Source organism: Trichosurus vulpecula, chromosome 8 (genome assembly GCF_011100635.1).
Source record: "Trichosurus vulpecula isolate mTriVul1 chromosome 8, mTriVul1.pri, whole genome shotgun sequence".
NCBI classification, from domain to species: domain Eukaryota; kingdom Metazoa; phylum Chordata; class Mammalia; order Diprotodontia; family Phalangeridae; genus Trichosurus; species Trichosurus vulpecula.
In genome coordinates, this window is record NC_050580.1 from 196,947,519 (window position 1) to 196,965,042 (window position 17,524).

The window sequence follows — 17,524 nt, forward strand, 5'->3', positions numbered from 1 at the left end:
TTTGTGCCTAACTTGTTATCTTGCCAATGCAATACCCACAGCAGCTGCTATGAATATGCCCGTGTGTTTCCAGGTTTGAATTGCAAAATACAACACACACTCTTGCTGAAAGACAAACCCAAGATATTTATTCATATACCAGGAAGCCAGATCCACCATGGTGACAAAGAAGTGTGTACACATTACCAGTGCAGGAAGCACTGACACCTCCAAGCCTTCTCTCCATTAGGGCCTGCCTTAGGTAAAGTCACTCCCTCTCTCACTCATGCTAGCTGCTCTGCCTGTGCCTGCATCTCTCCCAGCTCTACTTCACTCCCACTTCCTGCTCCACCCCTTCCTGCTCTGGCCATTCAGCAAGCTCCTCCTACCACAAGCTCCATGTGACTCAGACTTCCATGTGACCCAGGTTAGAAGCAGGTCACGTGGGCCTATTAATGGATGGGAAAGATCTTCCCATTCCCATTAACAGTATACTTGTCCATTTTTACATCCTCTTTAATGACAGGTTCCTTCACCTGCCCCTTCTCTATACCTTAAAACATCTCAGTATTCACATCCATTATTTCCTCTTACCTCAGAAATTTCATTAAAGTGGCTACAAAACGTATTACATTTCTGGGACCTAAAACACAGGAATACACTCAGGATTTCAGTAAACACAACTACATAATGCTTTTCAGCAATATGAGCTTATTAAATGATTGAAGAAATATTCATTATGTTTAATTCTCACCAATGTAATAAAAATGATGGTATTATTACAGTAGGAACAGGACTAAAGTCCTTCAGGATATTTTCTTTTCCTTTGATTTCCAAAACACCCTAGTCTACTGTTTCTCTTCCTATTTATTTAATTCTTTGTTCTCTGTTTCTTTTGCTCACTTCTTGACTACTAAATTTGAGCTATTACCCAAGGTTCTGTTCCTAGCACTCTTACATTCTTTCCTTTGCAATGACATTTATTTCCTCAGCTTCAAGATTCAACTTTACAGAACATTTTCAGCTGAATATGCTCTATGTAACTCAAATTCAACATGTCTGAAATCAAGCTTATTTTCTCTATGAAGCTGTTTCTTATTTTGATTTCAGGTTGTTGAACAGTGTGCTGTGATCAGACCCTGGGCAGTTTGAGTTGACTTCATCCCCGGGTGGACTGCTCTGAAACCCAGCTTTGGACTCTGGGAAGGGGGTATATAAGTACGCTCTATTAAGAGGGACTCCTCTGAGATCTCGGGAAGCCTCCTTGGGGACTGCTTTTACTTGAGAGCCACTGAATCTGTTTTTAATAGAGTAATGTTTATCTGAATCCTCGGGCTCTGAGTGGTTCTTTGCTTTGGATTTGCAACCCCTCCCTAAACATGATGTCACTGACATCATGCATCAGTCAGGCTGCTAAGTATGAAGCTTTGGTATCATCTTTGATCCACCCCTCTTCCCTACCCTTTATATATAGTCAGTTCTCAAGTCCTGTCAGTTCTAGGTAAATTCTCTGCTGTGGTTTCTTCTTCTTTCCTACTTCTACCACCCAAGTACAGGGCTTCATTGTCACCTGCCTGGACTGTCTGCTGACACACTTTCCATCTTTCACATAACTGCTAGACTTAACCCTCTTTATGTACAGTTCTAGTCATGAGGGCAGAGGCTATGCCATAGCCAACTTAGTATCTTCTCAGTGCCTGGCCTAGTATCCTGAATGCTGTAGATGTATACATTTTTGTTAAATTGAAGGAAAAACAATCCCTCCCTAATTGATAGCCAGTTGGACCCCCCAGCAAAGCTATTCCAACCATATCTTCTTTTTTTAAGCCTGAGGACATCATCTCTTATTTTACCGGGAAAATTAAAGCTATTCACCTTGAGTCCTATTTTTTCCTTTCTCTTAGTCTTGAAACTCCACTTGACCTTATTTCCTACTTTCTCCCCTTTTTCCCCCCAGCTCTGAAAATGAGGTGGCCAAGGCCAACCCCACATGTGCCTCTGATATCATCCTTTCCTGGCATCCTCAGCATATTTACCCCCTCCCTCCCACTATTCTTTTCTCATAGTCTGTCTCTCTCTTTCTCTCTCTCTCTCTCTCTCTCTGTCTCTCTCTCTCTCTCTCCCCCTCCCCTCTTCTCCTCTCGCTCTTCTTCTCTCGCCTCCTCTCTCCCTCTCTTGCTCACTCCCTCTCCCCCTCTCTCTTTCCTTCTCCTCCCTTTTTCATATTTCCCCCCATCTATTGGCCTCCTCAATATCTCTGAACATGACTCATGTTTCCATGGCCTCTTACACTTTTCTCACATTGTTTCCTATGACCTAGAATGTCCGTTCTGCCTTTTACATGCACCCTTGATCACATGCCTTTAATCTCTAATATTTAGTCTCTCCCTGTCTACTGTATCCCTTCTTACTGCCTTCAAACATGCCCAAGTCTCTCAACCTTCACTAGATTCTGCCAGTTCCTCAGGCAATCATCCTATATTTCTCTTTCTTTTCTCAGACAAACTTCTAAAAAAAAAAGCAATCTTTACTCATTGCCTCCATTTGCTCTTCTCACTCATCACTCAGCTCCTTGAAATCTGGCCTTTGACTTCATCACTCAACTGAAACTTCTACCAAAGTTACCAGTGATCTCCTGATCACCAGATCTGCTGATATTTTTATGTACTTACGCTTCTTGACCTTCTGCTATATTTGACACTATTTACTATCTTCTCTGGGATAATCTCTCTTTCCTCTTAAGAGTTTTTATGATACTAACCTTCTGGTTCTCCTTCCGACTCTGAATTCCTCCTTCTCAGACTCTTTTGCTGGCTCATCATTCAATAACAATAATAATAATGATGGTTGTAATTTGATATTTCTGTAGCACATAATATATGCCAGGCACTGTGCTAAGTGCTTTGTACAATTACTATCTCATTTGATTCTCACAACAACCTTGTGAGATGGGTACAGACAGACTAAATGACTTGCCCAGGGTCATGCAGCTAGTGAGTGTCCAAGGTTAGATTTGGACTCAGTTCTTTCTGACTTCAGGCCCAACACTCTGTCTGCTCCATTCACTGTGCCTCCTAGATGCCTCATCCAAATCGTGGATGCTGCTCCCTAACTGTGGGTGTTCTCTAACTCTCTGTCTCTGGCCCTCTTTTTTTCTCTGCATGCTCACTTGGTGACCTCATCAGTTCCCTTAGATTCAATTATCTCAGTGCCTGTGATCTGTTTACCAGATGATCTATTTATCCAGCTTTACTTACCCAGCTATAATTTCTCTCCTGAGCTCAAGTTCCACTTTGTCAGTTTCCTTTTGGACATTTTGAACCAAATGTCACATAGGCATCTCAAACTCAACATGTCCAAAACAGAATCCAGCTTTTTCCCCCAGAGACACCTATCTTTCATACTCTGCATATTTTTTGGGAGTACCACCATTTCTCAAGTTCTGAACCTCAGCTTTAGCCTTGATTTCTCATTCTCCCTCACCCCATGTATCAATCATGGGTCACATCTTGCCATTTCTACCTCTGCTACTACGTCTCTCCCTTCCGACCCTTTCTCTGTACTTACTCCCACGGCCACCACTTTAGTTCAGATCCTTGTTACCTCTTACTTAGGCTATTGCAGTAGCCTTCTGGTTGGTCTCCCTGCCTTGTCTCTTCCAACTGCAGTTCATCCTCCACTCAGCTGCCAAAGCAGTTTTCTTCAGATTCAGATTTGGCTTTGTTACTCTTTTGCTCAGTAACTCTAGTAGTTGTCTGTGGCCTCTAGGATCAAACGCAAATGCTCCTGTTTGGCTTTTAAAGCCCTTTACATCCTGGCCCCATCCGCCTTATTACACATTACTCCACATATTCTGTAGTACAACCAAACTGGTTTTCCTGTTTCTCATGAATGATACTTAATCTCTCATGCTCTCCTCCTCACTTCTGCCTGTGGGAATCCCTGATTTTCTTCAAGACTCAGTTCAAGCATCATCTTATTCTCCATGACATCTTTCTTGGTCCTTCTAGTTGGTAGTGCTTTTCACCCACTACGTATATGTGTTTTGTATATGTGAATGTTGTTCTTGCTTGTAAGAATGTAAGTTCTTTGAGGACAGGGCCTGTTTTGACATTTATTTGTGTCCCCTAAGCATAGTTCCTGGCACATAGGAAGCATTTAATAAATGCTTGTTCATTGATTGTATGCATTCCTTGCATATCTTGTCTATGGTGTTTCTATTGGAACTATTTTATGCAAAGATTTCCCCCTCATTCAGTAGTTTCTCTTCTTTTTTTTGTCCTAACTTTTTGATGTTTTTATAATAAAAATCATCTACTTAACTTTTTGACATTTCTCTCTCTTGGCTGGCTATGAATTTTCTCCAAAACTATATATATATGAAAGATGCCTCTCCTTATTCTCCGTGTGTGTGTGTGTGTGTGTGTGTGTGTGTGTGAATGTGAGAGTTTTTTTATGTTAGGGTCACTTTTCTGTTTGGAGCCATTTGTTGGTCTAAAACTAAAGTCTTCTAAACTACTTCCCAGGTTGTTGGGTTTTTTTAATCAGTTCTTGATAAAGAAAGTGTTCTCCAATTGTTTATGGAATACTGAGCTACTTTGTTTTCTAGTTTTTGCCTATCTAATCTTGTCCACTGATGCACTTTTCTGTTTTTTAATTAGTACTAACTAGTTTTGTTGGTTAATGCTTTTTAACTTAGTTTGAGCTATTTTGTTTTTGTCTTTGCCTCTCCGACCCCTAGCAATTCCTTATACATTGTAGAAGATAAGTGGTTGTAAATTAAATTAAATTGAGTTGGTAGTGATTAGGTTCTTTTTGTTCCAGTGTTTTTTCATTATTTTTCTTGAGATTCTTGATCTTTTTCTCAAAAATTTTTATTTAATCTTGTTTTCATAAAGTAACTTCTTAGTAGTTTGCTGTAGTACTAAACCTATTTAGTAGCACTATATTAATTTAGGTGGTATAATTTTTATTACGTTGGTACAGCCTAGCGATAAACAATGAATATTTCTCTAAGTACTTATTAAGTCTATAGTTCTGAAATGTTTGTGGTTGTATTAGTCTTGAGTGTCTTTCTTCCTAGACATTTTATACATTTTATAATCATTTTAGTGGAATTTCTCCTTTTATCTCCTCTTGCTTAGATTTGATAGTAATGTACAGAAAGACTGATGATTTTTGTGAACTGCTTGTGTTACTGAATTTATTAATTTTAATTTCATTTCATTGTTTTTATTGGATCTCTGAAATTCTCAAAGAATGCAATTTTATGGAGAGCAAATAGACATAATTTTGCTTCCTCTTTTCCTAGGCATATGCCCTCAGCATCTTTTTCTTTCTTTAAAATTAACTAATTAATTTCTAGTTTTTGACATTAACTTTTATAAGATTTTGAGTTCTAAATTTTTCTCCCTTCCCTCTCTTCCCTCCTCCCCAAGACAGCATGCAATCTGATATAAACTATACGTGTACAATCATATTAAACATATTTCCACATTAGTCATGTTGTAAAAGAAGAATCAGAACAAAAGGGAAAAGCCACGAGAAAGGAAAAGGAAAAGCAAAAAAAAAAAAAGAGAAACTAGTATTCTTCGATTCAGACTCCATAGTTCTTTCTCTGGATGTGTTTGGAATTGACTTAGATCACTGTATTGCCTTAGCATCTTTTTCTTGTCTTACTGTTATAGTTAGTATTTCTAAAACAGTATGAAACAATAGTGGGGACACTGGACATCCTTGTTTTACCTTTTCTTTATTGGGAAAACTTCAGGAAATCTTAGGTTCAAAGTGTTACTTTTTGGCCACTAGTGTGTTGTGATCATGGACAAATCATTTGACATTTGTGGACTCAGGCAGCTTAATCTTAAATTTTTTAAAAATGATGAACAAAATATATTTAGATAAGATTTCTGTCATCAGGGAGCTTGGTTTATATTGAAGTTGCTCAGTATGTGTGTCTTATCACAGAGTCTTGACCAGCATGAAAACAGCTCAGTTTTATGGGTTTATATAATTCCCAAATACTTTAATATTTAAATTTAGCCTCGTAGATAAGTCCTAAATATTTTTGAAACTACAAAAATTAACATTGTTGCTATCAGTGCACCAAATTCACATTGCTACTGTCCATTGCTATCTTAATTTTGCTTTCTTTTTTGTGCTTCTGCTCCCCATTTCTTTAGAGTAAGAATGCATGTTGTTCTGCTCCTTTTTGAATAGACATTACTTCCTTAGGAAAATCTAACAAAGCAATAATAAAGGAAAGAAAGAGCAAAGATTATTAGTAAATTTCAAACTTCTTTAAGAGGCAGTTAGGCAACTATACAGATGTTACTTATTGCATAGCAATCTCATTTCAGAGGATCATATGATCTCATTTTTGTGGGTGCTTACATGGGTACTTCCTCTATTTGTGAAGCTTATCACCTGTCTGTGCCTTGTTATCTTGTGAGATTGTTGACAATGCCATAAGATCATAGACGTTGATCTGACAGGGAGCTCAGAAGTCATCTAGACCAACCCTTTAATTCTTTAGATGAGGAAACTGAAGCTCAGAGTGATAAGGAGTCTTGTCTAAGGTCCCACACTTGGTAAGGGTACGATACCTCTAATTCTAACACTTTCTCCATTGTACCATCCAGTCCTTTCATAATGTGCCATAGAGGATCTATCCTACATACTGGTGTTATTCCTTGGATTATTTACTATTTCATGGATACCATCATAATGTCTGGACTTTCTGTCTGTTAAATCTTGTTCTTGCTTTGTTATTAACGTGTCTGTTTTTGCTGACTTACACTGTATTTGATGCTTTTTTTATGCCTCTTTTTGCACATATATCATTGCTCTTAATATGCTTCTTCCTCATAAGTACCCATCATGTGCCTGTCCATTGGTTCATCTGCATTTTTAACTATTTTTAGATAATAATGTTCCATAATTTATAGTCATGTAGCATCAAAGCACCCATAATGTTTCAGTGGGAAAATGGAATCTGAATAGGTTAAATTTTTTTTTCGATGAACACTTTTGTTTGCATTAGAATAGGGTCTGTGAACATTTTTTTAAAAAATTTTTTTATAACTGCCTTCAGTATAATTGCTTTTCTTCATAATCCAATGTATTTTATCTTACGCATTTAAAAACATTCTGAAAAGGGGTCCATAGACTTTGCAAAATTGCCACGGGGATCTATGACACCACAAAGAAGGTTAGGAATCCTTGTGTTAGAGTTTACATCTCTCCAAATGATGCCTTTTAACTATAAGATCTTCAGAGCAGGTGGGAACCAGGTATACTTTCATTACTTCAAAATGACTAAGTGGTTAGTATTGCCTTCTGAAAGGTTTTTAGCAGGTCATTCATTATATGTGTATTAAAGTGTAAGCTCCTTGAGGTCAGAAATTGTTTTTTCTTTGTAATACTAACTCATAGCATGGTGTCTGGTACCTAGTAGGTATTTAGTGTCTCAGTATGCTGTTGATGAAGAATATAACAAAAATCTAGACAAATTCAAACAAATGTCAAAGTTTATCAGTTTCAAATAATGTTCCTTTAATTTGCTTATTCTGAACTCTTTTTTTTTTTTACTTTAGCAAGTTGAGCAAGTAACTGTACTGTAAAACAGTATTAAATATAGTAATCCTGGGTGGTGTTTTGATTGATGCTATTTCAAAATTTATCTGATATTTTACACTCATAGAGCTCTCTTAAGACTATAAGTCACAGAAAAGATACCAATGTGCATAGCAGAGGAAGTAAGAACACTGGAAACCCCCTATGTCAATGAAATAAGAGGTTTTGTCAAAATAAACTAAAATAAACATCTTAGATTTTAAAAAAAGTTGACTCCACTTCCGTTTTGGTGCTTCTTTTCCTAGTCCTTATTTAAAAGAACCAGAATTGGCCTTGTAAATATCTTAAGAATCAAAGGTAAACTTGAGAAAAGAATAAAGCCACATGCCCCTTGCATCATCTTATTTTTGATATTTCCTTGATCGTTTTTTCTTAGTTTGGTGCTACCTTTCAGTCATTTTACTTGGGTCATTTTCTCTTTTGAAAAATGGAAATAGAAGTGAGGCCTAAAGAAGCCAAATAACTCAATGAGAGCCCCTTGATGGGTGGTTTACTTAGAAACTAAAAACTCTAAGTTGCATCCTGTGCTTCTGAGCCATGAGATTATTTTGTGATAAACAGAGGAAGGCATCATGCTGCAGAAGGAAAGAGCAGTGGTTCTGGAGTCAGAGGACCTGGACCTCTTTCCCCTCACCGCTGATGCTTATACCTGGATAATATCTGGCAAATCACTTAAGCTCCCAGGATTTCAGTGTCCTAATCTATAAAATGGACAGGTTGGATTAGATGTCCTAGGAGACGTCCCTTCTAACCCTACATCTAACATCTTACATATGCAGTGGATGGGAAGGCTCTCCTTTAAGATCTCCTTGCCAAGATTAATTGCTTATAGAGGCAAACTCTTTGTTAATCAGGTTAACATGAATGGGAGCCTTGTGATGGCACTGATGATGTACAATCCTAGTGGGTATTATAGTCTTGGAGGCCTGGCATATAGTAGGTGCTTATTCTCTTCCCTCTTGTTTCCTCCCTTCTCTCCTCCCCCTCTCAATTTAAAGCCCTTTTGTTTTAGATTTGTAATAAATAATAATAATAACTAGCATTCGTATAGCACTTACTAAGTACCAGGCACGATGCTAAGTGCTTTACCATGATCTTATTTGGTCCTCACAACCACTCTGGGAAGTAGGTGCTATTATTATCCCTATTTTACATTTGATGTAGATGAAGCAAGCAGAGGTTAAATGACTTGCCCGGGGCCACATAGCTATTAAATCTCTGGGGCAGAATTTGAACTTAGATCTTTTTGACTCCATCCAGCATTCTGCCTCAGTCTTTGTGAGACTGGCAAATACATTCTTAGTAGCTCTTGTTAGGTACACTTCATCTCTAGCCTCTCCATCGCTAACCAGGAGTCATTCCTATATTTTAAACTGTGGTCCAAAAATCCAAGGTCCATTCTTAGACACTCTTACTTTTTTTTATCACTATCAGAATTCATTTTAATGACATTTACTTTTTTCCCCAATTACTATGTAATATTTTAAATGGTGTTTTATTTTTTTCTGATTACATGTAAAGACAAATTTTAACATTCATTTAAAAATTTTGAGTTCCAGATTTTCTCCCCCACCTTCCCACTCCTTAAGATAGCAATTTGACACAGGTTATGTATGTGTAATCATGTAAAACATATTTCTATATTAGTCATGTTGTGAAAGAAGAAACAGACCAAAAGGGAAAAAAAAAGTGAAAATAGTATGCTTCAATTAACATTCAGATTTCATCACTTCTTTCTCTAGATGTGAATAGCAATTTTCTTCATGAGACCTTTGAATTGTCTTAGATCATTGTGTGTGGGATGAAAGACTCTCATCAATTAAATTTATAATAAGGAGCCATCCCAGGGTGGGAACAGAAATAAATTTTATTCAATTCTCGAGAATAGGGCATCCTCTGCCAGAACAGATCTAGCAAGGGAGGCCCTTTACAAGGAGCAAAGCACCGATAATTATACCTAACCCAGGAGAATTCCTGCCCACCTCTGACCCTTCTCACCATTGGCTGGGAGGTGGGCTTACAATCGGAGTGCGAAAGCTAGACAAAGAACTGAGAAATTGAGCCACAGAAACTCCAATTCACATTCCCTTAGTTAATGATTACAACTGGGGTGACATCTATAAATCTAAAGAAGGAGAATAGGATAAGGGAAGGGGGAGACCCTCTCCATTCTTCTACAGCACTTTTACAGTAAAGGAAAGCAGGTCACAGTGACCCTATCCTTACTGAGCAAATCTTTAAACCAGAACCAGAAGAAAGAACAAAAACTTTCAGGGTAAACTTTTCCAGAGGCTGAGCCATCAGACTCTCATGGCTTCAGAATTTTTCCACTTCCCTATTTACCTGTTTCTTGATTTTTAAACATTTCTTAGTATAGATATAGATAGATACACACACACACACACACACACACACACACACACATACACACACACATATATATTTACACATATCTTCCCTGTGAAATCTTCACATTTTATTTACCTCACACAGTTGTGTTAACTTGGAATAACTAAGCCATTCATAGTTGATCGTCATACAATGTTGCTGCTACTGTGTACAATGTTCTCCTGGTTTTGCTTACTTCACTTTGCATCAGTTCATGTAGGTCAGACACTGTCTTAACTAACCAGCTCATTAGCTCTTCTGCCTTTTGAAGTATGAAATTATTTAACCCATGTCAGGAATAAGCTTTGGGCAGAGAGAGCTTCAGTGAGTAAGCATTTATTTACCTACTGTATGACAGGCTTTTATAAGTTTTTTTCAGTTTATCTTCCTCTTTACCCTCAGGTCAAAATTAGTGATTCTTTTTCTTTCTTTCTTGTTTTTTTTTTTTTTTTTGGAGGGGAGAGAAGGAAAGGCAGTTGGGGTTAAGTGACTTGCCCAAGGTCACACAGCTAGTGCATGTGTCAAGTGTCTGAAGCTGGATTTGAACTTAGGTCCGGGCTGGTGCTCTACTCACTGTGCCATCTAGCTGCCCTGTGATTCTTTTTCTTAGAGCCCTTGTGGTCACTGAGAAAAAAAAGTGAGGTCAGGAATCTGCCCATAAGTTTTCCTTGTACTACAGGTATTTTTTCCCCTCAGGCTTACAGCTTCCTCATACTTTCTGAACCCTCATCTCTAGCTATATATTGCACAGCCCTCATGTACATAGTTCCTGAAGTCATTGCCTTTTTAGGCAAATCTGAACAATTTCTAAAACCCACATTTTGATTGGTTTTAGGCTTACCTTAAGTATCTGACATACAAATTTTGAGGGAGGAAGGGTTATTGCTATTATCATTAAGTGAATTACTAGTCCAATATGAGCATAGTTCCTAGCATCTAAGTTTTCTTGTTTTAGATTACGTATAATTAGGAAACTGAGTATTCCTTGCAGTTCTAAAAATACTATTGATTCTGAGTTTGGGGCCTGTAAGTGGGCCCTATAGGGTCCTAAAATGAAAGAGTCAGTGGGATGAATAACCTTTCTCAAGAAATTAAATTAAGCAGCTGTGTTGTGGTTGCCACAACACCGATATTTTTAGTGCAGTTATCTTTAATTCTGGAAGCTATTCTAAAACAGCTGACTATTCTGAGCTTTCTTTTACATCCTTCCTTTGTTATTTCTCTTATTTGTGTCTCTAGAGGAGGAAATGGAGATTCCATTGTCTCTGATTCTGAAAGTTGTCTGAAACTAGTAGTATGTGTCTTATTAGCAGCTTGTCCAGGAATTCTTGTCTGTGAGGTTTACAAAAGACAGCCACACTTTTGATTGCTTTAGGGAGGTTCTTTATACTTCTTCCTTGACACTCAAGCATAAGTGAACTAAAATGAAGGAGAGGTTGTTTGGCTGAGCATCGGGAAGTGATCTCTAAATGTTTTGCTCAGAAAGGTGAACCCCATGTACCTGGTAGATTGGGAGCACCTCTAAGGGGACACCAAAGATAAACTTGGCTTCCACAGTTTTGCCCAAAGTTGACCGTTAGTGGTATTGTTTTGAGACATGTATATATTTATATGTATGTGTACATATACACACGCATGTGTTAGCACTAGATAAAGGAAAAATAATCAAAATTATAAACCATGTACTAATCATGTGAAGGATAAATTTTTTCCTAAACGTTCATGCTGATACTTCATCAGGGCATGGGGTGACTAAGCTCTAGAAAACTGTGGCACTCTATTAATGTGAAAGGACAAGGGGAAGGAAAGATAACTATCAGGTCAGTAGTTTGGAGGAAAATTCACACCTAATAAAGGGTTAAAGGAGATGGCAAGTGACAAAATAGCCAGTTCTGAACATGTGAAATTAAAAAGCATTTACACACAAAAAAATCCTTGTGATTGGAATACAAAGAGAAACCATTGATGGAGGGGGAAAAGTTTTTGTAGTAGATATGATTGATAGAGGTTTGATAGCCAGGATTTATAAGAATTTGATATAAATATATGAGACCAAGAACCAATCTTGTATAGATAAGTGATCAGAGAATGTGAACAATTTTCCAAAACTTTAAAAAAAGAAATGTAAATGATCAGTAACTAATGTTTCCAGTCACTAATAATAGGAGAAATACAAATTAAAGTAGACAGTTTTACTTCACACACTTTTAATTGACCAAGAAGACTGGTCAGCATTGGGAAAATATGGTGAGAAGATAGGCACAATAATGTATTACTAATAGAATTGTAAATTCGTCCAGCTATTATGTAAAACAATTTGAAACTGGTAGAAAAGTGACTGAATTGTTTATATTCTTTGACGAAGTGAAACCGCTATTGGGCCTATACTCCAAGGACAGAGAAAAAGGTCCCACGTATGTTAAAATATTCATAGTGGTACTTTCTGTGATTACAAAAAACCTCATATAATAATGTGGGTACCAACTCACTGGGGAATGGCTGAACAAATTGTGATCTATGGCTCTTTCCCCATAAAAAATGTTGCCAAGGAGGTAAGCAGCACAAGAAAATATGATAAACACACAATGACCGTAATTATATAAAGATAAACAACATTTAAAAGACCTCAGAATTCAGATCAGTGCAGTGACTCCAGAGGACTGATAATGAAATATTCATCCTTTCTTTTGGAGGAATAGTGAGCTACAGGTATGGAATGCTGCATATCCTGTCAGACATGGTCATTGTATTGCTTTATTTTATTTAAACTGTACTTTGTTACAAGAGAAGATTTTAAATGGTGTGAGGAGGGGCCGGCTGGGAAACAGCTATATAAAAAGGGATCAGTTAAAAGAAAAGAACTGGGACAAAAAGATATTTTATATGTAGCTAGCATTTTTATTTTTTTTTAAACCAACTCTTCTTTCACCACATTGAAAATAAAGGATGGAAGGAAGCATTACACCTGGCCTAGTGAGAAACTATGATCTTTATTTGCTGTTCTTGCTATGCAAGTTGAGGAGGGATGAAGTGACCAGCCCTAGTTTTCAATATACCTTAATCTCTTCAACTAAAATGTATCTTATTTGGGACTAATGAAAATGTGCTTTATTACTCTTGCAAAAAATTTAACAAACATTTGTAGAATGGGGCAAAAACCTATGCCAGTGTGGATTGCCAGTTCTGGCAAGTCTCAAAAAGCTAGAAAGTCTTTAAGTTTGGTCTTGTGGAGGGGTGGGGAACTTGCAGCTTCCAGGCCATGTGTCCCTCTAGGCCCTCAAGTGCTACCCTTTGACTGAATCCGAACTTTACAGAACAGATCCCCTTAATAAAAGGATTTGTTCTGTAAAAGATGGACTCAGTCAAAAGATCTTGTCCAAGGACCTAGAAGGCCACATGTGACCTTGAAGCCTCAGGTTCCCCACCCCTAATCTGGTGATTGCTGTAAGTTTATCCTTCAAGTACCAGCCTACCTGAGTTCATAGAAGCTAGTAACCAGAATATTGTCCGTAGTGTGGTGGATTTTCCTTTTTGAAGTGATTAGCTTTGTGTAGCAGCAAGCACCCTAGCATGCTCAGGATGGCCTACTAATCCAGGTTCTTTTATCTGCTTTCTTAGGAAAGATTGCTCAAAAAGGGGTTAACATTCTTCTTTAATTACATTCACTAGTTCAGGGGAAAAGTCAGCACCCTGAACGTGAGAGGAAAATACAAGCAGACTTAAATACAGACAGAGAAAATACAAGCAGAGAAATTAGCATAAAGACCAACAGACAGGGCTGTCACTGCCTGAATCAAAGCATTTTACATACACACCTGGATTGAGAGAGCCTTTACGTCTGTGGGGGTCTGAACATATAGCTGCTCAGAGTCTCCACCAGGGAATCAAAAGGTCCTTCTCATACGTAAACCCCCAAAGCAAAATGCCAACTCAAAGTTTATATACAATTCTCAGAGCCAGAAAGCATCACAACCCTCTTGACTCAGTGCCTAATCAACTCAATACCAAAAGGTGTGAAAGCCTTTCTATAAGCAAGCCTCCCCTGAGCAAGCTTCCCTTAATGGGTTCCATGTGAGGCCTATTAATGGGCAGGAAAGATCTTATACTCCATTAATCTTACACCTTGATAGTAGACATATGAAAAATATCTTTGGTTGCTGTTTGTTGTTCTTTATGTTTAAAGGTGTCAGTAGATACTCTCTTGATCGAATCAGCTCCTTTCCCCAGCATTAAACAGGCCCACAAAATCCAGTACCACTTTTAGCATGTTTAGCCTCCTGTCATATTACTCTCTTCTGTGTACTCTGTGCTCTAGTCAAAATGAACTATTGCTTGTCTTCTATATATACCCTCCAGTCTCCTTTTCTTTTGCTCTTATTCTTTTCTATATCTAATGCCTGACCTTATCCTTCGAAACCCTACTTACGTGTCACTTCCTCTATCTTGAAGTCTTCCCTGATTCTTTCCCCAGGACTTGCTTTTGTATGTGTTTGGCTGCATTCCATTGCACTTGCTGTAATATGCAGTATTCATTAGACCATATAATCATAGATTTAGAGCTGGAAGGGACCCTGGAGATCATTGGATCCAACTCCCTTGGCTGTCACTTGTTTGTGTCTTATCCCTCTACTAGACTGTCAATTCCATGTCAATTCCATGACAGTAGGAGACATTTCTTACCTTCATTTTATGTCTCCCTTGCACTTAGTACAATGTTCTGCACTTAAAAAACTTTGTTTATAAATGTTTGAGCTTGTCTTGTAGGGAAATCTACCAGTAGAAAACCAGTTCCCATCTTAGGTACTTGCCAACTCTAAATTTATGATCCTGTGATCTGTAATTTATAGTATTAACCTTTATGTGCAATTTTCTTCTCATTTAATTTTCATTTTTTTCTCAATTACATGTAAACCAAAATTTTTAACATTCTTTTTTTAAAAAAACTTTTGAGTTCCCTATTCTTTCCCTCCCTACTCCTCCTTGAGAAGGCAAGCAATTTGATATAGATTATACATGTGCAGTCATGCAAAACAGCTGTGTAATTTTCTAAGTGATTTGGCCGAGGCAGAGTAATTACTATGTAACAGAGGTAGGACTTAAACAGACCTTTCTTTCTGTGAGGTTAGCCCCTTAGATCAGGCTGCAGATTCAGTACCATAGTGTTTGAATTTGGAATTTGAATTGTAAAAGTGGTCATACTCAAAAGGCTACTAAAATCCTTTCTTACCTTGCTTCTCAATTTGTAAAACTTTCTTTGGGCTTTTATGCACCTGAAGACTTCATTACAAACATAATGATGTATTTTTAAAAATCAAGTTAATGAGAGAGATTTTTTTTCTAATTATATATAAAAATAATTTTTAACATTTATTTTAAAAAATTTTGAGTTCCAAGTTCCCTCCCTCTCTCCCCTCCCTGAGAAGGCAAGCGATTTGGCACAGGTTATATATGTGCAGTTATGCAAAACATATTTCCATATTAGTCATGTTGTGAAAGAAAACACAGACAAAAAAAATTCCAAGGAAAATAAAGTTTAAAAAAAGTGTGATTCAATCTACATTCAAACTCTGTGAGTTCTTTCTTTGGAGGTGAACATTTTTCATCATGATTCCTTCAGAATTATCTTAGACCGTTATATTGCTGAGAATAGCTAAGTCCTTCACAGTTGATCATCATATGATATTGTTACTGTGTGCAGTGTTCATCTGGTTCTGCTCGCTTCAGCTTGTATTGGTTCATATAAAATCTTAGTGATCTTACAAAGTGAGGATAATACACTTTGACTCCTGAAACCTACTTTTTTTTTTTGACAGAATATCAGTTCCTGCTTCTTTGCTTACCAAGAATTGTGATCCATCATGGATGATCTGTCAGCAGAAGAAATTCAGCTAAGGGCTCACCAGGTGACTGATGAGGTAAAACATTTTATTGAAAGTCTTAATTCATTTCACATCTCTTATATCTGTGTGTGGTATTCCTTTTTTCGAATCTGAAGTAAGGAAGGATCAAATTAGCCATTTTGGCTAGCCTGGTCTTTTAATAAATGTTTGTTGATTGATGAGACCAATGAATGCATTTGGTATTGACTAATGATATGTTATTACTGCCTTGTTGGCTCATTCCCTCAGAAAAACAAAAACAACAATAAAATAGTTAAAAGTAAATTCCAGCATACTCTAGCCTAAACAGAAGAGCTAGAGATAACAGAGTCACCTAAAATTTGAGTAGGGAACTGACCATGGACAGACCTGTGCTATAAGAAGATCACTTTGGCAGCTGTATGGATAGATTGGAGATGATTGAGGCAGGAAATCCAATTAGAAGGCCATTGTAATAGTTCAAATGAGAAGTATAATAAGGACCTGAACTAGATTAGATTGATGGCTCTCTATATGGAGGGATGAGGACTGTTCCTTTTTAATCTTTATATTCCCAGAACCTGTTATGGTATCTAGTACATAGTAGGTGCTTAATAAATTTTTGTTGATTTATTGTTGAAGTTTTTGGAAATACATTTGAAAATATATTGATGATGGGGTACTCTAGGACTCTGTGGTTGGCCTTGTGCTATTAAGTATTCTAATCAGTGACTTGGTTAAAGACAGAGATGGTGTGCTCATCAAAATTGTAAATGACACAGAGCTGGGAAGGACAGCTAATATACTGCGTGACAGAATCCAGAAATTTTCTGACAGATTAGTACATTGGACTGAATATAATAGGGATAAATGTAAAGTTTCAGTCAAAAAATCAACATCAGAAGTATTAGATGGTGGAGGTATGGATAGGTAGCAGTTCTGAAAAAGACGTTGGGGCTTTAGTGGGCTGCAAGCTCAACAGGGTGGTATAGGAGCTAAAAAGCTGATTTAGTCTTGGGCTGCTGTAAGAGAGGCATAGCCTTGGGGAATAGGGAGGTGATAGTCCATTTGTCATACCTCTTCTGGAATATGGTGGTCACTTGGGACACCAAGGAGAAGAGGGCCACCAGAATGGTGAAAGACCTTGAGTTTGTGATACCTGAGGATTAGCTGAAGGAAATGGAAAGGTTAAGCATGGAGAAAAGAAGACTCTGGGACATGATAGCTATTTTCAAATATTTGAAAGGCTATCATGTGGCAAAGGGATAAGTCTTGTTCTTTTTGGTTCCAGGGGGCAGAATCAAGAGCAGTGGGGAGAACTTGCAAAGAAGCCAGTAGTCTTGATGTCAGGAAAAATTTCCTAATAATTAGTGCTGTCCAGAGATGGACTGGTTTGCCTTGAGAGGTAGTAAGGTCTTTACCCAGAGGCTGGATGACCACTTGTGGGATATATTATAGTGGGTAATTCTATGGGGTATGAATTGAGTTATATGTCTGTAGAGGTTCCTTTTGATTATCAAATTCTGTGACTCAGTGACTGACACCTAGCTCACCCTTCTACCCCAGTATCTCTTGGAGCATCTGGTAAAAATCAGCTTGCAACTTTAATGATGACCAATTTGATTGTTTTTATGTTGTTTAAGAGATAATTAGCAGTAATTTTA

At 37.6% G+C, this 17,524-nt stretch overlaps 1 protein-coding gene across 2 annotated transcripts in view; it reads left to right on the forward strand.

The window, feature by feature from the left end:
- SNAP23 (synaptosome associated protein 23) overlaps positions 1 to 17,524 on the forward strand; it is a 67,042-nt gene that overhangs the window by 29,537 nt on the left and 19,981 nt on the right. For both annotated transcript variants that reach the window (XM_036736188.1, XM_036736187.1), the window contains exon 2: positions 15,816 to 15,917. In XM_036736188.1, the coding sequence (XP_036592083.1) occupies positions 15,861 to 15,917 (57 nt within the window). In that variant the 5' untranslated portion in view covers positions 15,816 to 15,860. The remainder of the gene's footprint in view (positions 1 to 15,815; positions 15,918 to 17,524) is intronic.